The following is a 22956-nucleotide window of genomic DNA, read 5'->3' as shown; positions in this document are numbered from 1 at the left end:
GAACGAGAATCAAGTTCTGCGTCTCAGGGAAAATGGTTAGAGATGGAACTTAAAGGTACATCAGTACATTTTAGAAAGCGTCTGTATTGGAAGCAGTACAGGTCCAATCCAGCTTGGCTTGTATAAAGGTAAATCTTTATTCTCTTCCGACCTAGTTTCCTAAGCACACGCAGTTTCTGCAAATCTCTGCAAGAACCACGGGTAACCTTCACCACTAACAGGACACCAGTGCTTTAGGAGCTCTGGTATTTCACAAGTTATCATGAAGTTGCAATGAACCAGTGAGGAGGAAGCAAGTTTGTTTAAAAGTCCGTGTAACTTTCAAAGCATTTTGAGGCTCAGTCCTCAGCCACACTTTCTTCTGCTCTAACAACTTCCAGAAATTCTGCTCCAACCCCGGCTTCACACTGTGCTTGTCTCTACACATCTGTAGCCCAAAGAATTTATAATCCATTTAGGGAGATTAAAAAATAAAGGAAAAAAAAAAAGCAAACTCAGCAAGCACGTTCCAGAAGTCTCGCACAGCACGCGCGTTTGTGCAGCCCGCGTCGGGGATGTGTCCAAACACGGCAGCGCGTACGAGCCGCCAGGGGCTGTTTGGGGGGGACCAGGTTTGGCCGTGCCCGTGGGCAGCCCCGCTCCCGGTGCCGCTGCCGCCCGGCCGGACACAGCGGCGGCGGCCGGAAGCGCAGCCCGGCAGCGGCGGCGGCAGCGGGTGCCCGGCGGGGCGGCGGCGCTGGAGCCGAGGAGGCCGGGACCGACGTGGCCGGCCGGGGGAGGCGGAGCCGAGGGGCCGCCGGGCGGGGCAGGCCCGCGCCGAGCCGCGGCTGGATGGCAGCGGCGGCCCGGGGCACGGCGGCGGTGGCGCACGGTAACTGCGGCTGGCGGCCCGGGGGCGCGGCCGGGGGCGGGGGTCGCCGGGCCACGGCCGCTCCGCTGCTGCGGGGAGAGGGGGGACGGGGTGAGCGGTGGCGGGCAGCGCCATACGCAGCGGAGCCGAGCCTGGCTGTGGGGGGATCCGGCCCGGCCGAGCGAGGGACAACTTTGGAAAAGACGTGGCGGGGAGCTCCTGGTGGGGCCGCTGCTGCCGGCAGCCGTGCCCCGGCCCGGCGGGACCGTGGGCTGCGCGCCGCCCGCTCCGGGGCCGCGGCTGCCCCTGCGCTCCCGGGGCCGCGTCCTCCTCGCAGCTGGCCCGGGAGCGGCGCCGGGCGGCTGCCGCTGCGGGCGTGCCCGGGGCTGCGAGCGCAGTCCCCGCGGGACGCAGCCTAGAAAGTTTTGGAAGTCCCTCCTCCGGCAGACGATGCCGAGAGAAGGGCTCGGCGCAGGGGCTGCCCCGCGGGACGCGCGGAGCGGCGGGGCCGGGTCTGCGCGGCCACAGTGGCACAGGGACCCCGGGCGGCAATAGCGCGCTGCTCCGGAAAGCTGCGTGAGCAGCGCTCATTACTAATTCGCCCCGCGGCAAATCTGTCTCGCTTCGCATCGCTCGGCGTTCCTCTAATGGAAAACCCGCGCTGTGTGTCCCATCCGCCGCGGTGTGAGAGGCAGTGACACGAGCGGGCCCTGAGAGCGGGGCCGGAGCCCGGAACGGCCCGGCGAGGGCAGCGGGAGCGGGGCGGGTGCCCGGCCTGTGCTTCGGGCAGCCACGGAGAGTGGGCTAGCGGGAGAGAAATCCCACCTAGCCCAGAGGGAATGAACGCCATTGCCTGGTCCTCAAACTTCCCTCTCATCCTAGCGACGGAAGGATGCGGGATGGGGAAGAAGTCGCCGTCTCCCAAACTCCGTTAGTGTTAAGTCGGCTTTAAATGCCTTCCTTGCCAGCTTGTAGGTTTGCCCCGGCTCTGTGATCTGTTCTGATCTGCGAGCCCATTGCTGGGAAGGCTGTGCATCCCCAGCTTTTAGCTGCGCACGCTGTCATTTGCAGAAATGTGAGTCGGTGCAGAGTGGTGTTTTAGAGAGGCGTGGGGCAAAAGGGAAAGGTCCCACCAGAGATGGGCAGTGATTCAGAGAGCAGGGATTGCTCAGGGAGTACTGGAGACCTTTTGTGCTTCTGCCGAGGTCAGGGTTTCCAGGAGGAATTCAAAGCTTTCCACAGGGCTAATGGAGGGAGGTGGCTCATGTAAAGTTTTTTGGCTGAAAATTGTGCTTCCTCCCTGGAAAATAACTTTTTTCCATTCCATGCAGTACTCTTTTGCAGCTGTAAGACCAGGCAACTGGCTTCCAGGGAAAACATTTGTAAAAAAAGCCTTTTAATTTTTTTTTTCCTTTCAACAACATTTAAAATTTAGTTATGTGGCAATTGCACCGAGAAAAGAAATTGTGTAGTCTGAGAAAGGCAGAATGTCTAGGAAGGGAGTAATAGATAGAGGCATGATCATCATGTCAATATTTCATTTTCTCTTTTCCAGCAGGTTTTTGCCTTGGCATTTTAATTTTGTCCATGTTTTCTCAGTCACTGCCTGCTACAAAGGTGCTCAGTGAGCACTGTGAGATAGGAGAGGCCCTGAGAGCCTCATGGATCTCCTGGCTTGGTGTACAGCTTCCTCTGCCCCTGCTCAGGAGCATGTAAATGGCAAATTCTCATTTATTTGTTCTGTCTGGGCTGGAAAAACGTAATGGTTATTCCAGTCCTGAGGCAGTTGCAGGAGGAGCTGAGCAGACCTGAGGCAGACACGTGGTGCTCTGGACAGTGGTCACGGCCACCAGGTTGTGACTCAAGCACAGCTGGGAGCTGTGATCCCCAGTTGTCAAAACGGATAAATAAACGACCTGCTGGCTGTTTTTTTCCCAGGGTTGCATGCTCTTAAGTATGTGATAAGCCCTTCTTGAGAAAACACGTCTCCAAACCTGGTTATGCCTCTGCCTCATGACCAGAGATGTCTCTTGAGAACATGCAGTGCTTTCTCTAGAAATTTCTCAAGACATTCTCTGACTGAGTTCCTAAAACAGATGCTGTTGTCTAAAATTAAGGGTAGGTAGAGACTTCCTGCACCCTTTGGAACTGTTTTGGCAGGGTATTATTTTCCTCTTGAGCATTTTTTCCTTATGACTACATCTTCACTGCTTATTTTTTCCCTCTTAAGTATTTGTCATAGGAGCAACCAGTTTGAATGTTTGAATTTAGAGACTTTGCTAATATACTAATGAGTTGGAGAAGCAAAGGGGCTGTAGAGATATAAAGTGCTGCTTTTTTTCTTTTTTTTAAAGCACGTGGTTATGATGTGTTAGGAACAAGGAAATGCAGGGAATATGCTCTGAACAATTAGCTGGACACAAAGAGCAGTTCAGGTTTGTCCTGGACAATGCACTGAGTTTCTCATAGATGTTTTATAAACAGGAGGAATTTATTGCATGAGATATGGGGTTGTTCCTGAGGCATCATGTAATGATGGTCTGGCTGCACAGGAGTAAAGAAATGTGCTGTTTTTTTCCTCATGTGAGTAACAGCAGAATAAAAACCTGTGAGCCACAGAAAGTTGACCAACACTAATGTGAGTTAGGGAAATCACTTTTCTACACCTTTATACCCATTTGTTTTCCACCACCATCCCCTTTTTGACAAACCTTATCCCTTTGGTGGCTGGAAGAGCCACATGAAGCCAGTATGCAAAACTTTTCTAGAGTCCTGGACAGGCCCTTTGTCCTGTGTGCTACTGCATCTCAGTCTCTAAGACCCTTTCAGGTGTCCCTTGGGCCTTTTGTGAGTTGTGAGTGTGGAGAATGGAATGCAAGAAATCGACCTGTTGAATCAGTTACAGTGTTTACTTTTCCAGATTGACTCTCAAAAGCTGTGACAGTGTTACAGAAGAGATTTGTGCTGCTTCCCATCATTGCTGAGCTGTGTTTGCTGCTTCTTCGTGTATAGTTGTATAAAATCTGATTTATTTTTGGTATGTTCCTCACAAAGTTCTCAGTCATTTTATAGGTGTTATCCTATCCTAAAGGATGAGGACATCCATCAGGCCCACTCCAGGGTTGCAAGGAATGTAGGCCTGAAGGACTTCAAAGAAGGGATCTAATCTTTGCAATGAAATGGTATCTGCATCAGCTGCTTCTTTTTCTCAAAAAAAAACACAAAAAAAAACCCCAACAACCCCCCCCCCCAAAAAAAACCCCAAAGAAAAAAAATAATGCTGGAGATTCTGCATCCTAGATAACCTGTTTCAGTTTATCTCCACTTTGGCATACCATGTATATTTGTTTCTTCATATTCAGACTAAATCTTGTGTACCATTTGAACTGATGTGGAAGAAGAGTTGAGCACTTTCCCCCTTTCTTGTGACTTTTAATGTATGCAGGCTGTTCTGTTCCTTTGGTGTTATCTTTTTAAGACTAAACACACCCAGGTCCTTCAGTTGTTTTTCCAGGTCATGCTCTCTACACTCTAGTTTTTGTTTCTTTCCACTGCAGTGTCTCAGATTTTTGCATGTGTTTTATGAGGAAGTGTATGTGGGGCTGGATATGGTCTGTTGGCTAAAGTCTCACCTGTGAGACCTACAGTGGCACTACTGCTGTGTCCCAGGATGACATTTACCCTTTTTGTAGCAACATAAGCCTGCTGGCTTGGAATTATTTTCTCAATCAGTGTGTGCTTTTTCTTTGTGGCATGTTGGAATTACTGTTCTGTCATTTCCATTTGATTCCACACCTGCTTCCCCTGCCCTTAGTGTACTGCTTTGTTTTGATCTTTACTGAGATTGGTTTGATAGTAGGTTATAGTTGGGTGGGTTCCTGCAGCCAGATCAAAACACTGCAATAAGATGCCCCAAAACCCTGAGCTGGTTTGAACTTGCTGTGTTGAGGGATTTTATATTTTTGTTGTAAGAGAAAAGTGATAGCATTAGTGGTCCTTGCTCAACTAACCAAGCCAGTGTCTTCAGTGATTCCTTCTTGCATCCCTGCTCCTGATATCCATGGTCACTGTGCTTGGAGATTGGTGTTCTCCTTCAGAGAAGCCATGGGACCCTGTCCCTTAATTTCTTTTTGATTGCTTTTGATTGCAGCTTGGCCTTCTTCCTGCAGTGTTTTTGTTCAGGGACTGAAATTGGCAAAGGGCCATGAGTTTAAAAAAGTAGTTTTTCCTGCTCGTTTGTTATGGTGCTGCTCACTGGTGGAGTCTGGTGTGAGCATGGAGAGGAGATGCTTTATGAAGGAGGGGGGGACAAGGGGCAACACTGCCCTTTTCATCCACAGCCTTAGATTGGCTCCAACACCCTGAATTTTGTCTTGAGAATTTCAGGTCCCTTTCTATCTGGCTGTTACTTAATGCTTTGATATCTTTATCAATTTCTTATCTTATAGGTAACTACAAACTGATCATTTAATTTGCTCAAGAGTCCTTCAGAGGATTGAAGTTACTGGTGTGTAACTTCTCCCACCTTTTTTTTTCCTTTTATAAAGGTAGGTGAGGCATGATGCTTCTCCAGCCTTCCTGTGACCTCCCCATACTCCTGCAAATTTTCAAACATGGTCACTGATGCTTCAGAGATTAGACTGGTTTCTTACATGCTTTCAGCATGCAGGTGAATGCTGTTATTACCTCTCAAGAGCTGTTTTGTGAACATTTGTTAGGTCTTTTTCTAACCCACCATTTTCTCCCATTTCCAAATTAATTTTGCTTATCACATTTCACTTTTTCTTCTGGAGATTGGAGGAACATTTGTACTTCAGTCTCTACTTCATTTGCTTTCCTTCCCTCTTTGTCAATGAGTGTAATTATTTTTCTCTTCTAACATGCTCTGTTCTCCATTTTTCTTGTGACTGCAGAGCTCTTACTAACAGCTGTGCTGATTTTGACTAAGAGACCATCTAATCCAGTATCCTTCTACAGAAGGATAAAACCAGGACAAGTAGATATGGTATTTTTCAAGTACTCTTCCATTCTCCAGCTCCCCTCATATCAGGGAATTTCCTGAGTCTAATGTGAGCTGTTTAACCATTAACAATCAATAGATTTGTCTTTCTAGTACTTGTCCTGTCTTTAGATGAATGCATGTGAAATTTTCCATCATTTTTGGAGAAGTGCTGTCACACAAGTTACCTGCTGATGAAGGGTCATGTTTATTTTGAAGCTGACCCTCACTGGTTCCGTGTGGATGGGTGTCAGCACTTGAGTCTGACGAGATGGTGAATAATCTACCGTGTTCCCCATATTTTCACCCCTCATGAGTTTACAGACCTCTGTTATGTTGCCTGTCTTGCATCCTAAGTTGTTACAGGGGTGCTGTTCCATGGCAAAGAGAAGACTTACCTGGTAGCATCTCTGGTCAATACCTTTTTACTGGAGCCTTGGGGCACTGAAGGGCAAGAACAAGGGTACTTGGAGTCCTTGTCCAGCCCATCTGAAGGAAAATACTGAAAGCCTGATGCTTTCCCAAGGTGTCTCAGTTTCATACACCTGTTGATAAACAGCCTCTCCTTCCTTTAGTGCTGTGTTGAAATCCAGAAGAGTTTTAGGTGTTCCTCGTGGGTGTTCATACCTGTGCTAAGACACTGAAGGGAGGGCTTGGTGTGGCCAAGGCTTTTCCTCTGGGATAGTGGAACAGAGGGTTGAACATGTTTTCAGGACTGCTTTCCCCTTCTCTTTTTCAGCGATTGGCCAGCCCGGCTGAGACCACTTAGCAATGACAAAACAAAAACTGCTGCTTGATGGGACGCTCTCCTTGTTCCTGATCGTGGCCTGTGAAGCTCAGCAGCTCCCGAGGAGTCATGTTGCTGCTAGTTCTGGTTCTGTGTGTGACAAGGAGGCAGAGTCTTGGGGACACCTGTTCAGCAGTGAGAGGCTGGATGCTTGGATCTGTTCCCTCATCGGTTCCTTCATGGTGGGGCTGAGTGGGGTGTTCCCCTTGCTGGTGATCCCCCTTGAGACGGGAGCTGCGCTGCGGTCGGAAGGTAAACCTGCCAACTGCACTGCCCTTTCTGAAGCCAGGTGTCCTGGGATGTGGCATCAGCACAGTGGTGAACAGGACCTTGTCACACAAGTGTTGTTTTCTAAAACATGAAGTCTTTTTTCAGTGCCTTAGTCCATACCTGTGAATTTGAAAGGGAGTCCTGGATGGAGCTTGTACAAAGAGTTCTGTTTTTCGCCCTGCTTGGTTCCAGACCCTCCCACACACTGCTGTCCCAGCCAAGTGGTACAAGGGCTTTTTCTTGGACTCCATTTGGTTTGTGCACTCTCCTTCTAAAGATTGCTTTGCAGATGCTTCTGATTTGGGTTTCTTTGTGCAAAATCTCAGCTGGAGATGTTTTAGTCTCTGGCTGAGTAGTGATCAGTTTTTTTGCTTGTTTCTTCTTCTTTGTTTTTTAGCTGGGTCACACCGTTTGAAGCAGTTGTTGAGTTTTGCAATTGGTGGACTACTGGGAAATGTGTTTCTCCACCTGCTTCCTGAAGCCTGGGCCTACACATGCAGTGCAACAACAGGTATGAGAGCCTTAGGTGCCTGGAAGCAGCTTGTGCTGTGCCTGTTTTGAGTCTGTTCCACCTTGAAAGCCCAAGATCAGCCAGTCTGGGTCAGTCCAAAAACTAGTCTAGGCTGGTATCCTTTTTCAGATAATATATACAAGCAAATGCCTAGGGAAGAATGTGGGAATAAAAAAAACCCATACGTAATACTTCATCTTTGTACTCAGCAGTCCTCCCAAAACTTTGAAATTAGAGGCTTCCTCAGTTGCCCATGGTTTCTTTATGTTTAGTAACATGGAATGGTTTTCTTGTCTATCGACTTTTCCTGTCATGCCTTGGACTCCTGTAAATCTCTGTTGATTTTCTTTTGTCCCTTCTGTAAGGAAAGGGAATGCCTCTTTAACCTGATGGGAGGTTAAGGATGTGTATGTGGTCTGGTACATGAACATGTTCACCATCTTAGTTGGGGATCAGGTGCACCTTTTTAACAAATCTGTCTCAATAACAGTGTTACTCCTAGAACCTCTTTCTTGGCATCAACTGGGGCCCCTCTGTTGGATGCTTTGATTTATGGAAGGTCATGCATTGCAGTCTTTGCTCCATAAGAAATCATAGAACATTGTCTATAGAGCCACAATTAGGATTGGAGGCTGGGGCAGGGGAAGAAAAAGGAAATGGAGGTGACAGAAACTTGTGTTTGCCAGCAAACTAAACACTGAGTTGGTAAAGGCCTTGTGGTATCAGTGTAGCTCCTTCATCCCTCAAATAGCCAGGGTTGCTGAAACCTATAATGTTTGTATCTCTCTGCTTCAGCAAACTGGTATCATAGAAAGCAAGTGTTGCTGCATCTCACCTGTTGAGAAAGAAAGAAGTCATTTTCCTGCTGAAAATGTGAGAGAGGGAAGATGATGCCCTGGGTTTCCCAGACTTTCTTGCACCTATGTCCTGGGGTTTCAAATCTGCCAGGCCTTTAGTCCTCTTCTTCCTCACAGATCTAGCACTATCAGCAGAACCTGCTGTGCTTTTTTTCACCCTTTCTACAGTGGTTCCCAAATTACTCTGTCTTCTTGCCCAAGCTTGTTTGCTTCTCCCAGACTGTCCTGAAGCGTAAAGGTTTCCTTGACCCATGTAAATCCTGTTACAGAGTCGTTCTGTTCTTCCATTGCAATGCAGTTTCCATTTCTACAGTCAGGCTGAATAGGTTATCATCTCACAAGCTTGGCTGTAATTGAAAAGAAAGTTTATAGCTTTGGGCTTAATAACTTGCTGAGGTGTGGCAGAAAGGGGAAGGTGAGTTTGTAACTCCACTAATGGCAGATTTCATGTCACGGCTTGCTGCTCAGTAGGTACAGCTGCTGGATTGTTGTTGAGGTAATACTCCCTTGCCTCTGGAGCTCAGGAAAATTCCCAGTGTTGTCAGGAAATATTCTGGGTTGAGCTGATGCAGAAAAAGGGATGGTAGCTCTCACTCTGAGTGTCTCAAGATGGTGATATCTGTTAAATCAAGAATGAGCAAGTTAAACTTACCTGTTTTGAGATGTGTTTTTCTCCTCTTACCTCGCAGGGAGTTTTTCCACTGTCATTTATCTTATTGTCTTGGAACTGCATGAAAAACTATGAACTTAATAGAGACATGAAGATTTTTCTTTTATCCTTCAGGAGAAGGGCAGAGCTTTCAGCAGCAGAAGCTTCTGGGTCTCTGGGTGATCATTGGCTTCCTGACCTTCCTGGTCCTAGAGAAGATCTTCCTAGAGAAAGAGGAGGAGTATCCTGGTGTGGTAAGTTAGCAGCCTGAGGGGAGGGAGTGCTCTTATATTTTGAATCTCTGTACTAAATACTTCATCTGCCCTATGTGACAGCGTCAGGAAATTATCCTGTAGCTGTGATTACCTTGTCGTTGCAATTTGAGAGATTTTGGCCACTTCTTTGCCACTAGTCTGTAGGAGTAGGTTTCATCTTCAGGCACTTCTTTTGTGGTTTTAACTGAGATTTCTCACTTCTGGTTTGGTTTTGTTCTTTATGTGGTAAGTGTAAAAGAGAGCTCCTGCTTTGTAGGGACTGGGAGCTGGAGCACTCTGCAAATGAGACTTTTGCTCAAGTAAGCTTTGAGAGGTGACAGCTTGCTGATGCATGTTCCACTGACCCATCATAATTCATTCCCTGGGTCCTCAGTCAGGACAAAGGCCAGCCTTCTTGAAGATGTTTCTTCTTGATTATGTTCTCGACCAGATATTTGTTTGGGTGAATTTGTGTGGTATAAGGGGTTTGTGATTGGCCAGGTAATCCTAAATTCAAAGGAGTCACCCAGCTGCAAAGGGGAGATGTAGATGAGGTAGCAGAAGGTAATTCCAAGACAGAGGAGAGTACCTAGTCTTCAGACACCTGCACAACTCCTAGTTGCAGCTCTTTTAGACTGTTCAGTCCTTGCTGTGCCATGACTTTTGAGAGGTGAAACTGGAGGTCAGGCACTACATAAGAGCAATTAGGTGGTAACTTTGACTCAGTGTGAGACTTTAATGCCTGAAAGGAACTTCATCTCCTCATTTAGAGAGAAGCTGAAATCCTAGATAAATATTTGTTATTTGGAAGCTGATGATCTCAGCTATAGAATAATTCTGTAGGCTTAGTTATTCTGATGCACTGGGGAGAGCAAGACTCTTTTCCCCCATCTCCTGCCCAGATGGAGTTGTATTTCTCTGGGCAGCAGCTGCTAACAGGAGGGGCAGGCTCAGTCTCTTACCTTTCTAGTGGAACCTGACTCATGCCAAGGGGCTGTGACTCCAATTCCTGCTCTTTCTATTTCTCTTGAGGACTGGCAGGTCTTAGCTCTTGTTGTCTTTCAGGGCAGATGTCACAATGCTCCCTGAATCTGTCTCATTTCTGGCACTTGTTATTACACTGGGGTGTCAAACCTGTGGAGTCACATTGTAAGGACAAGAGGATTAAGGGTGAAGGTTGGATTTCTGATCCTGATTCATGCTCGTTCATCACTGAAAAAAAATCAGTGACAAGTTTGTTCCCTCCGATTTAGGACTGTGATTCCAAAGCACCGTCTGGAAAGATTCCCAATGGAAGTGGCTGCCCCCTGCCAAAGGGGTCCTCTCAGTCCCAAAGAACACGAGCTCAGTGTAATGGCTCCTCTCTCCAGTCTGGTCCAAAAAACAACAGAATCAAGGTAAGAGACCCACAAACTCACCTTCACTTTTTAGTCAGGAGTTGTCTGTAGAAAGACTGTGCTTGAGTGGGGAACTCAGCATTTGAGTTGTGCTTAATTTTTCTCTGTCAAAGTGTGTCCTGGTCATGGCAGGGAGGAAATAGCAGGCTTGGAGAAAATCTACACTGCAGCTTATGTGGAAGAGGCAAAGTCAATATTATAAAGGCATAAGTCTGATGTGTATTTTGGCTGAATTCTGATACCAAAATACAGAATTTCATGTTACGTTACTTTATATTTTATAGTCAATATGTCTTTATTTGCTTAATGTTTTGCACCATGACTTCTCTGTTCTCTACTGCCTGCATTGTACTGATTCTGAGCTGCACTTTTCCTTTTAAGGCACCTTCTGGAAGTGTTTTAACACCTTTAGAAAGTGTGTTGAAGCTACCCAGTGTCGAATTGAAAAGTTCACTCAGATTATCAGTTTACCTGCTGCTGAAAAGGACTTCTTGTCCACTTCTGTCTCCAGACCTGTATTTCCCGTTGCTTCCTTTGCACTGGATCTCATCTGACCTCACAATGAGCCTATTCAGGGAGCTAAACAGGCAAAGAATTTGCTTGTCTACACCCACACACCCACCTCCCACCCCCTGGTCTATTTCTCTCCTGACTTAACTTCTTGAATCAGCTTGGCATGCAGACAGGCAGCCTGTAGTGCTGGAATAAGGGAGATAGCAGGCTCATAGGACTGGAGGTGGAGGAGGAAGAGTCCTGCACCATTGGGATGTGGATAACCTTTACATTGGCTTTGGTTTCTGTTCAATGTTACTATCTTTGTACTGTGGAAAACCCTTTTCTGGGTGAACATTGCAAGTGAGAGAGTAAACAACCACATTGGTGAAGGAGGACCTGCAATTTGAGTTTGAAAGCCAATAAAAATGTACAAGATTGTATGAGATTAGCTATGGGCAGAAAGTGTGCTTGCATGAGCTAGCCCAAAGCTGGATGTGTGGTCAGGCAGAGGCTCTACAGTTTTTCTATTTTAAATCTGTTTTACTGTAACTTTATAGCTCTTTCTGCAGAACATGAAAGTTATGCTGAGGTCACTGAGTAATTTTGACATTTGTCACATTCATGTAATTTGTACATAACACTGCACAAACTGCAAGGTACCACATGGATGTTTCCAAAGGTGGTAGTAGTGAAGACACCAATATTACTGGGTTATGAAACACTGTGCCCTAATTTTGGAAGGGTTTATATAAGGGACTAGAGACTCCTAATTTCAAGTAGAAATGAAACACTGATAGGTGATACAGTTGTTCAGGGCACGGTCCTAATATAAAAAAGAAAAGTGTAATTATTGCTAATTGATATGATTTTATGTAAGATAAATTCTTATCAACCAGACATTTTTCCTGTCTCTTATTCAGGCATAAAATTGTTTAATGAAGGTCATGACAAATGTATATAAAACATAACTTTCTCATTCTAATTGACTTTGCTAATATTAGCTATATTAAAAATCTGTTATTCTGTGTTATCAAAAGGGACTGGTTTATTGCAGCCCCCCTCAAATTTGTTCACTGGTGGGTTATGATTTTTCTAAGTCATTATTTAAAAAACAGCATATCTTCACATTTGCAGGTACTGAGTTACATAAATGGCACATTGTGACTGCATGAAGTCAGCGATAACAGCTAAACTGAGTAACTTCATCAAAAGTGCTCTGAATTTTTAACAGGTTTTGATACATGCAATTATAAGGAGTAGATTAAGAAGGACTGCAGAGCACATTTACAAGACAGGGATAGTTTCTAGTTAGTCAATGCCTTGGAAAAACATATGAGGATTACAGTAGGAAATTGTCTGAACACATTTTTCCCTCATGGTGCTACAGTCAGGATGGGTGAGTAGGAAATAATATGTAAGAGGAGAGGTGAGAGTTCCTCTTTCTGTAGAGCAGTAGTAAAACAGCTATCTGAATTTTTCCACTAGTGCTATTCCAAATATCCAAAATAATGCTGATAATTTGTAAAGGAGCCTGGAAATGGATGAAATAGTGTTTTGAGTTTGCAGTACACAAGAAGTGGCTTTCTTTAGTTTAGCTCTGTAGTCTTGACAGATCAAGGGTGACTTGGAGTATAAAAATACCCATGTAAGAGGAACAACTAAATTTGAATAGTTACAGCTATAGCAAAATAGCTGACTAGAACTTAGAGACAACTCTCTAACTGAGTGTAACTTGCCAATGGACCAACTTGCCTTAGAGATAGCAGATTTTTTGTCACTTTTGAACTATAAGCTGTGGTTTAAGCTGCTCTATACAGAGTACATGATAGCATAATAAACAATGATCTTTGTGCACAAATGCACTTAAATTCTTTCAGTTGTGTTACATGGAAGGTTTAGACAACCACAGAGAGCCCTTCTAGCTTTAAAATCCTAACACATCTGTTCAGTTTTACAGAGGGTTGTCGTTATACATGAATCAGAAACTAAAGATTTAATGGATAGAGTTTTAACTTTCTACCTTCTGATCTTATAATCTGAGTACTTTAATAGTCTTCCTGGTAGGGTGGAAATTATCAAATCTACCGAGATACTCCTGCGTTGTTAGCCTGTTTCCTTAGGCAACAACATAAGCAGTCATTCCATCTGTCTGTCCATCTGTTCTGCCCTTCATTTTCAATAACTTTTGAACCCATAATTAATTTCCCTTGAGTTCAGGAGAGGATGGGAGTCTTGAGGGTGATCAGAATTCTGCAAGTTCCATAAAAATCAGTGTGACAGTAGAGAAGGAATGCAAAGGGATGCCCTGTTGAGCTCAGTGCCAAGTGCTGCCCAGCAGATACGCCTGGCTGCAGCTGGGTGGGGGGGGTCCCACTGGGCAGGGGAGGGTCCCACTGGGCATGGGAGGGTCCCACTGGCCTGGCCTCCTGGGGACAGGGCTGCCGTGCCATGTGTGCTGGGCAGGGCAGGTGCAGGGAAGTTGTGTTGCTGGGAATGAACAGAGTAGGTGCTTGTGAAGGAAAGAGTGAAATCCATAGCATGACAGATTTTTTTGGTTCTTCTATTCACTCAGAAACCCCTATTTTTTCAGCAAACAAAAAGGGAAAAATACTATATAAATGAACATAGTCACCCTTCAGGACTTAAAGATTAGTAAGTGGTAGTGAGTTGGCTGTTATCCACTTATTAGAACTTCTGCTTTTTAGTTGCTGATAGAATTTGTCCTAGCTTGAAAACGGCAGGTGGGAGGTTTCATTTGCCTGCAAGCATAGATCAGTTCTGTCCCTCACTGCAGCCTTTATTCCCTCAGCAAGTAAAAAGGTTGTATACTGTACTTTTGCCTTGCTTATTCTTTTTTTCTTTCTTTCTTTCTCCCTGTGGCACATGGGGTCCTGGTTGATTTGTGGAAGTATGTTTTATTACACAGTGACATTAATTCTGAAGCATGAACATAAACACATCATCTGGCTGTGCTCTTTATGAGCAACGAGAACATCCTATTAGGGATTTGCAGAATGTAAATGTCAGAAGCTCATAACTGTCAAATCAACCCAATTTATTTCTGAGCACTCCAAAGCTTTGCTTCTTTCAGTGACAGCTTTTGCCCAAGCCACTGACAACAAAAAGTCATAATGTTTTAATCATGAAGTCTATTTTTTCCCTATATGGTGGTATGGGAAAGCATTTTTGTGTAAAACTTCTGTGAATAATTATTATTATCCTGTGGGGAAAATGCCGTCACATAAAAAAACAGCATGAAAAGGAGAATTTTAGTCATATTTGACTGTCTAGGAATGAGAGTATGAAGAATGAGAAGTAAAACTGTTGCATTTTTAGGTCTGCCTGCATGCATCTGTTTGGGTTTCCTTTCTTGTAAAAACATGCAGGGATCTTCTTTTGCATTCATTGTGGAGCTGTTACTTAGATTATTACTCAAAAGTGGTCTAGGCTTTGCTTAATTCCTAATTTTCATATTTAATCATCAATGCACTTTAAAAGAATTTAGAGGCTACAAAGGTGCCCCAAGATATTGCAATAAAAGTGCCCTGCAGAAAGGTGGTGCTTTGGAGAGAGAGATTTGACAGAAGGCTCCTGAGCTGTGGCATACAAATGACAGAAAGCTGCCCCAAGCAGAGTTGATAGAAACAGGGAAGAGCACCAAACCAAAAAGAGCTGATGAAGTCCATCAGCATTTGTGGTTGTCCAGCTGAACTTTGGCATCTGATGCTGTGGTGAATGCTTCACAGTTTCCAGTCTCTCCTGTCACTGGACACTGCCCTGTATCTGGAGTTCTTGCAGTGCAGAGACAGCCTGATATATGTGCTAACACCTGGTTTGATAGTAATTTAAACTGAAGTGCCATATAGTGAACTGCAGTATCTCAGGACCAACATGCAGTAGTTTTTGTTAAATATGATGGAAAAAACCCCAAAAACCTGTGAGCTGAAGAGCTGGGGTGGTACCCTCATAAATTACTTTAGCTCAAATACTCAGATTTTGTCAGGAGATGACTCTAGTTGGAATGATAGGGAATTTTAACATGGAGATGGACTTGTGAGGAAGGCAGCAGCTTTATGCTTATAATTTTAAGAAATGTGTTTATATGCAAATTATGATACATGCTATCCAGCCTTCTAGTAGGTGGTTTTTTGGTGACTGTCATCACTATCTTCTCTTTTGATTCTTTGTTAAAGGAAAGCAAACCCACAAGCACGAACTTTTTTGGTACAATGTTTGAGGATTTATTTAGTTATAGAAAGCAATTCCAGCAGCATTTGTTCTGTTGCATTGTTCTTGCCAGCTTTTGAAAAGGAGATATTTAACAATTGGATATTAAAGTACATGACTTGAAAACAAGATCAAGTCATATTGGAAGCCAGTCACCTGTGTAGATTAGTCAGTGTTACCTAAAGCTGGTTTGGCTTAGAATTAAATATATTCTTGTGTTTTGGCTTTCTTCTTTTCCCTTTCTTTTTCAGTTTCTAGAGCTCTTCATCATATGTATACCATAATTTTTCTAATCTCAGAAATACTTGCCTACCCTAAAACTTAGTTTACTCTAAAACCAAAAATTACATTTAATTTGTACTCAAGCTGTGACATAGATTAAGATTTTCAGCAGAAGCATTGTGTTCTGTCCTTTCCCATCTGATTGTGACTGCATAACCCATGTCTAAGCTGTGTGCTTTCTTTTATTTTCTTACATCTCTTCCTTTATCAGGGACTCTTCCTTCTCTTTGCAGATCAGTGGATACCTCAATCTGCTGGCCAACACCATTGATAATTTCACACACGGCCTGGCAGTAGCAGCCAGCTTCCTGGTTAGCAGAAAGGTAAGGTTTCTGTCCCCAGCTGTGTATTTAAATGTACAGGCCTTGTCTCAAGTGTCATACAACATGCAAAACAGCCAAAAATTGCAAGGAGTTCCTTCCTATTTGCTGGAATTTTCTGAGAAAATGCAGGCTACACTGAAACCCAACTCTCTCCTGATCCCCTGATGCAGAGCTTCTTCGAATTTGGGACATGTTAGTCATTTGTACTGGCATTAGGGGATGGATTAGCTCATCTACCCTCATCTACTCAAAAGGCAGTCCAGAAATAACACGATGAGGACGGTCACCTTAGAAACTGGAATACAGACAAGACAGAGATGTTTATTGCATTTTTGCTTTGGTCTTCAGTACTGCTAATGGGCTATGGGGTCCACATTGCCCTGAGCTGGAGCACCATGACTGTGGGAATGATAAACTCACAGTCAACCCTGCACTCATGTGGGATCTGCTGCTCCAGCTGGATCCCTGTAAGTGTATGGAACCTGATGGGATTCATCCAAGAATACTGGGATTGTTTGCTAATTGCTTTCTCTCTGCTGCAGGTTGGGTTCCTAACCACAATGGCCATTCTCCTGCATGAAATCCCACACGAGGTGAGAGAGTTTGTATCCTACCATCGTGAGGGGAATTAGAATGTGCTTCATCTGCTAAGAGGAGGTCTGGGTCTGCCCTCTGGGGAGATTGACAACATGGAAAACCAGGAACAGTCTTGAAGCACTGGCCTTGTGAATGGCCTTTGTGACTGAGAATGTAGTATTCAAGTTTATTAACTGTCAGCCCCTGTTTTTCTTAGGTTGGAGACTTTGCAATCCTACTTCGGGCTGGCTTTGACCGCTGGAGTGCAGCCAAGATGCAGCTTTCCACAGCTCTGGGGGGAATTCTAGGAGCCTGCTTTGCAATATGTGCTCAGTCACCAAAAGGAGCAGGTATGGTTCCCTAGGACCCCTGTCGAAATGGGAGGGGAGGCAGTGCTTGTCATCCTTGTGTTATCTTCTTTCCCTTCTGTGCTGTCTCCCATGGCTCTGTCTCAGTAATAACCAAAGCTTTCTGTATTTGTGCAGGAGAAACAGTAGCCTGGATCCTCCCTTTCACTTCTGGAGGATTTCTGTACATTGCCTTGGTAAATGTTGTGCCTGATCTCCTGGAGGAAAAGAATCCTTGGTAAGTGCTCACTCCTGTTCCTCTGCAGCAATTTGTGCTGCCAGGGGACAGGGATATAACCCTTTTCTGTGCCTCTTCTGGAAGTTTGTGAATGCCAGCTTCCCAAATCCCAAGGCTGGACTCAAACTGCTGTGCTATCTATTGCATTTGTGGGACTGCAAATATGCTCTGTAACATGAGAGCTATCACCTGGGTGAGTCCAGAGATTGCACAGTATGCAGCAGGGCCAGCCAGAGCAAGTTCCTGGGAAACATGTCCAGTAAGGAACCACTGCCCAGTCTGTTGAGCTTCCAGGATGCACTGGTGTAGGTAGTCTCTGAACCAGGGCCCCACAGAGGTGTGTATGTCTGATAACCACATGTGACTCTATCCTTCCATGCTTCTCTCATCCCTTTCTGACCCTGTCCATTAATCTGGGCCTCTGCAACCTCCTTTTGGCAGCAGTTTGCAGAGTTTGACTGTACTGTTACGTGAGGCTTCTTATTATTTGGTTTTTACACTCTTGCTTATTGATTTTTTTTATTAGGTATCACTGTGTTGCTGTGTGAGTAGAAAAATAATAGTTTTCTTCTCTTTATCACTCAGCATTTCATAGTCTGTCATTGTATTCCACCTCAGACATCTCTCTTCTGCACTGGTATATATATTCCAATATTTGGGTTTCCCTCATGTATTATTTTAGTTTCTTGCAGTCTAATTAAGGCTGTAGCAGGTCCAAATCCAGCTGTTGCACAGTAAAGGCCCTCTCATATCTGTTGGCAGAGCTGCCCCTGAATGTTCCCTCCTATTTTAGTTGTAATTAGACAAGTAACTTTAGTAGTTTAAATGAGATGCCTTGGTTTACCTAGTTAATTTTGACTGAAACAGGGCTCAAAAAAACCAGCTCCGCAGTTCTATCTGAGGAGGTAGGAACTTTTTGTGGAGAAATGTTAATTTGGGTTGGTAACCTCTTGTGTTGGCAGAGGTTGTTGGCAGAATATACAGAAGTGGGAGGCACACAGTCACTTCAATCCAGCAAAAACCTGAGATAGTGCTAAAAGAATGGCCAAATGTATTGTTGTTGGTTTTTTTTCTGGAACTGTGGTTGTTAGCTGGATGAGGTCCCTAAAGTGTCTGTGCACATGCTGCATGAGTGCTGGTTTCCTCGTGAGTGAAAGGACATGAATATGTATCTGAATAGCTGCAGGACTGAATCAGCTTGAGTTGGTTTGGAAGCCTGGAGTTGGGCCTTGCAGCTGAGTGGAACAAGTCCATGCCAGTTTATGGACAACTTCTCTGCTTGGGGTGCTGGGAAGGTATTTCCTCATCTGTGTTAGTGACCGTACAGCTGTTGTGTTCTCCACGTGGTAGATTCGGGAGGGCAAAGAAGAGATGGTTGGGGAGCTCTGTGCAGCTGCCTGTGGGGATTGGTCTATGGCTCCTCCTAATTTTGCCGTTTCTTTCCCAGGAATTCCCTGCAGCAAATTCTGCTCCTGTGTACGGGCATTACAGTCATGGTGCTACTCACGCTCACAACTGAGTGACCTCTGCACAGACCTCGTGATGCCTCCCAGAGCCACCACGGTGACTCTGAGCTTTACAAAGCAATAAGGAACACTAATGTTACTGCTACGTGTGTGTGTGCAGATCTGGCTGCTAGTATGAGAAGCAGGTGAGAGAGAGGTCTGGCTGTGCAAGACTTCATTCCCTGGCTCTCCTATCCCTGTTCTGCTAAAATCCACACATGAGGGCTTCTGTTCTTTTTTTTTTTTTTTTTTTTTTGGTTGGTTGGTTTTTATGGAGCAAAAGATACACTGGGCAGAAATGAACTGAACAACTGCTCCACTATGAGTGTGAATGGTGTTTTATTCGGTTCATTCCGATGGAACTGCACCTCCCGAGCTCTTGTGTGAAAACAACAGAGGTGATTCCTGTAGCTGATGAAGATAAAGGATTTTTCCTACCACTTTAAGGGCTGGAGGCAGAACAGGCATGACAAAGCAACAATAAACAGCTTTAGCCAGAACCCCCTACCCATGAGAAGTTGATGGTGCTATGAGATAGAAGGGAAGAGACCCTTTCCAACTTGATCTCCAGCTGTTCATTGACACCACTTGTTCCTAAAGGTAGTATTGGCCTCAGCAGTCCAGCTCTTTTGGTCTATTTTGTTTACATTGAAAGTGAGCCAAAAGCTTGAGGCACTTTAGGGTAGGTCACTACAATTAAATGGCTTGGCTTGGAGATTACTTGCCTCAGCCCTAACCACACCAGTAGCCAGCACAGCCCAACTGTTTATCTGACAAATGATCAGTAAATGTTTCTTCAATTGCCAACTACCAGCTCACATCTGGAGGGAAAGCCATGTAGCTGTTGTGACTGAGCTCCTTCTCCTCATAACCATTAGCTGAAAGCTCCTCTGAGCCTGCTCATGAGACTTGATTCATGCACTATCTGCCCCACACTGTATTTCAGAGCCTTCTTGAGGTGTAGCATGTTAGAGCTGCCCAGCATGCTACAGTAACCCTAGACTGTCATGGCAGAGGTGCTTGAACACTACAGCCTGGTCAGCAACTGATAACTCCTGGTTAGCTTTTCCTTTGTTCAGTGTCGACTATTTAAGAGCTTGTAGATGGTAGCCTATTTTTGGAGTTCTTACCTCACAGTGGAGTTCATCTGTTGAGGATGAATGAATAAGAAATAATACTGACAGCTTTTAGATGGGAAGGTTGAAACTGCTGGTGAAAATATTTTAAAGTAAGGTGAGAAAGGGATATGAAAGAGTGACAATCAGTATGCTTTAAGAGTTTTCCATTACGTGATGCTTGGGATAAAATTTTTGGCAATTTGAGACCAATAAAAATAAATAAAATTTCTAGTGCTTTTCTCCATCCCAGCTCACAGGGCTGACCAGGCCAGAATTCCACAGGGATGTTCTATTGCCACAGAGATGTACACAATTACTAGATCATCCCTTCTGTAGAACTCAACTTTGCTGTGCTTAAATTAGTTTAAAAACAGGTCTAATAGAACTAGGGGAGCCACTGAACAAAAAACAGCTGCCACAGTGTGATTTACACCAACTTAGCTCAGTCTTTTAACAGCTTTTGTGAAGCAGTACAGCTCTCCAGTCTGCCCAGGGCCTTACCAAGAGGGCTTGTACCTTGAGAGGGCGATTTGGGTCAGAGCAGCAAGGCAGGTATGCTGCCCACAGCAGAGGCATTACTTCTCTAAGAGATTCCTGAACTGTTGACACAGTTCTTTTTTATGACAGCTCCTGTCCTACTTTTCAGTGAGTGCTGGAAAGCTCATGCTTGCAGTTCTGTCTGCCCAGGAACTGCTGTCTGAAATTTTTTCAGCTTTCCTTTCCCTGGACTTACATCAGTAACTAGTTTCACTGCAACAAGAAGGGAGGCTTAGTGCAATTGTTTATTCCTCTTTACAAAATTACCTTCCTGTGCCAACTACTCTCTCCATCATTCAATTGTCGTGAGGTCTGAAGGTAGCATCCACTTCCTGCTTTCCTGGAAGGATGATTAATCCAGTTAGCCTGCAGGGACTGGGGGAGTATGCCAACCCTCTCGTTCTAGCTTTGGGGGTTCCTTCTGCCCAGGGACTGCAGCTAAGCAGACCGTGTAACAGGGCTCTGGAGGAAGCAGGCTTGCACAGAAAGTTGTGCCTGCTGTTTCTCAAGATGTCTTTCCCAAAATAAGGCTGGCATTTAAGTTGAGGCATTGCCAGGTGAGTGCCCATGAGTTGGCGTTATTGCATCAGCACTGAGCCTTGCCAAGACTGAAAGCCACAGTCAGGATTTTATACTCAGCGTTCAGGAATGTGAAGTGGATGACACTGAAGAAAGAATTTCTGAGCTGTTTTTCTTGGCTGCTATCACAGGCATGGATATAGTCTGTGGTTCTTGGGAAGATACCCTGGTAGGAGGTAGCATGGGGCTTGTGGGAGGGAGGGGTTCAATAGATTTCTACTGCGTCAGCCCCGGGGCTGAGGATTGAGAGCCTTGGGAGGAAATGGAGCATCACTCCACCACATTTGTCACTTTTGGAAATGCAGAGAGAATTGTATTTTCTAGCTCTATTTTTTCAGCTGCTCTTATGCATTTTCCCCCTTCATCTGTATTGGTCTGCTCTGCATGGAGACAATAGAGATGAAATAAATGGTTTTCCATGTCAGTTTGTGTTACTGGGTTATTTTGTTTGGTTGGTTTGGGCTTTATTCGAAGTTCCTACTTTCCTTTGATTTAAAAATTAAATTCAGATTTCATTTGAATTACAGATACATATCTCTGAGTTATCTGGTCTAGATCAGTCTGGACCCTGGGCTGCTGTCAGACTTTCACAGTTGAAATGAAAGTTCTATTCTTCTTTCTGCTGCCATGGAACTGTTGTCCAGGAGCAGTGTGGTAGAATCGTAATTCTTGACTGCTGCTCTGGGTTCCCTGAAAAGCATCACCAAGTAAGTTTCTCCTCTTTCAGGGGAAAGCTTACATGGTAACTTTACTGTTCAGAGAGTTTTGTAATCATACTTGACTGTAATCAGTTATTTTTTTAAATCAAAAAGACCTCAAGGCCTGTCTGGTTTCAGTTAACACTGAGCTGGATACCTGCCATGTAGGACAAAGGTGCAGTCATCAGAAGCTGTGTGTTCCAATTGCCAAGAAAAGACTAAAAGGAAATCCTCTACCCTTCAAAAACATGGGTTCAGAAAATGTCTTATTTCACCCCTCATTTGGAAGATTTTCAGCTATAAATGGTGCATTTATATCTCTTCTTACCCAAAGTTTTCTGTAAAAAGAAGGAAAACCATAACCCAAGAGCTGGAAGAAGATGAAGACAGGTAAGTGATCAAGGACATGATGTCACAGTCTGTGGATTTTGCCAGTAATCTATATTTCGGAATCTCTTTCCTTGGATTTACCACATTGTGCTCTTGGGCTGTGCTGGTACACCTGCCCTTAGGGCTGTACTATGAGCCTCTCTCTCTCATCCCTTTTTTCTTCTCAAAAGTCAAATTTATCATTAATTAATCAGCTATCTGTTTCACAGGCTCTGGGAAGAATGGCTCTGGCACAATTGCAGTAGCAGAGAAAGGAGAACAATTAGAGTTTCATTCATGGGAACTTTCTAAAATGATGGTGGTGTTGAAGCCCCTGTCTTCTGAAACTAACCTGAGGAGCTCACGTGTAGAGTAGGGTGACATAATGGGATTGCAGACTCAGGAAATGTGAATATTTGGATCTTCCTGGGAAAGAGCTATTACAATTGAAGGATTTTTCCATGTTAGCTAGAGCAGTGATTGTATTTTAAAATTATTTTTCATTCTTGCTGTGGAAGACTTAATTTAGCTGGTATGTGTAAGGAGATTCTTTTACCAGCGGCCCTTTCAATTTGTCTGCCTTGAAGGCACTAGTGTGCAGCTGCATGGATGGTAATCCCATCTGTCCAGTGCAAACTGCGGAACAGCATCATCCAGAAATGTGGTTAGAACAAGCTTTAGCTGTGGCTGCTGCATGTTTCCTCCAGGCAGAGTGCTCAGGGGAGATAAGCAGTACTCTGTTCTGGGCAGCGTTGCTGGGAGAAGTGCTGGAGAGGGTGTTTAGGTTGTGCTCGGTGTGGCCAAGAGACCAAGAAGTGGCAAGGGGAAAGGATCAGAATCTCCTACAGTTGAGCATTTTCTCCTGGGAACCAATTAAAACTACTTTTAAAAAGCTCGGGATTTCAAAACTGGACATTAAATTAGTAGTTTAGGCATAGCATATCACTAGTTCATTTTATCTGGAGGCCAGAATTGATGAGACAATGCCCTAATAACTGACTTTGGGGACTGACTGATAGTGCTGCAGCTGGATGAACAAATCCTATACAACGAGCGGGATCAGAAGGGATTTTGTGCCCCTATAAAAT

The 22956-nt window shown here is 44.7% G+C and overlaps 1 protein-coding gene across 3 annotated transcripts; it reads left to right on the top strand.

The window, feature by feature from the left end:
* The first annotated feature begins 802 nt into the window (after positions 1 to 802).
* On the top strand, positions 803 to 21225 carry SLC39A13 (solute carrier family 39 member 13). 3 transcript variants are annotated; one of them, XM_014881957.2, is made up of 10 exons: positions 803 to 871; positions 6589 to 6888; positions 7304 to 7417; positions 9059 to 9177; positions 10431 to 10574; positions 15812 to 15901; positions 16444 to 16494; positions 16695 to 16827; positions 16963 to 17062; positions 18510 to 21225. In XM_014881957.2, exons 2-10 carry the CDS (start codon positions 6621 to 6623, stop codon positions 18583 to 18585), a joined length of 1095 nt encoding a protein of 364 aa, XP_014737443.1. In that variant the 5' UTR covers positions 803 to 871; positions 6589 to 6620; the 3' UTR covers positions 18586 to 21225. The 3 variants fall into 3 exon arrangements, with proteins under 3 accessions (XP_014737443.1, XP_014737442.1, XP_014737444.1); XM_014881956.2 differs by lacking the exon at positions 803 to 871 and adding an exon at positions 5292 to 5397; XM_014881958.2 differs by lacking the exon at positions 803 to 871 and adding an exon at positions 5397 to 5519.
* The last annotated feature ends 1731 nt before the right edge of the window (positions 21226 to 22956 follow it).

The sequence above is a fragment of the Sturnus vulgaris genome, chromosome 6, assembly GCF_052056855.1.
Source record: "Sturnus vulgaris isolate bStuVul1 chromosome 6, bStuVul1.hap1, whole genome shotgun sequence".
NCBI classification, from domain to species: domain Eukaryota; kingdom Metazoa; phylum Chordata; class Aves; order Passeriformes; family Sturnidae; genus Sturnus; species Sturnus vulgaris.
This window is presented reverse-complemented; position numbering and strand designations above follow the sequence as displayed.

Excerpts from the sequence above, each read along its gene's own strand:
- SLC39A13 (XM_014881957.2), top strand. The coding sequence starts at position 6,621 with ATGACAAAACAAAAACTGCTGCTTGATGGGACGCTCTCCTTGTTCCTG. Across the intron at positions 7,418-9,058 it reads CACATGCAGTGCAACAACAG|GAGAAGGGCAGAGCTTTCAG; the intron begins GTATGAGAGCCT and ends TTTATCCTTCAG. Across the intron at positions 9,178-10,430 it reads AGGAGGAGTATCCTGGTGTG|GACTGTGATTCCAAAGCACC; the intron begins GTAAGTTAGCAG and ends CCTCCGATTTAG.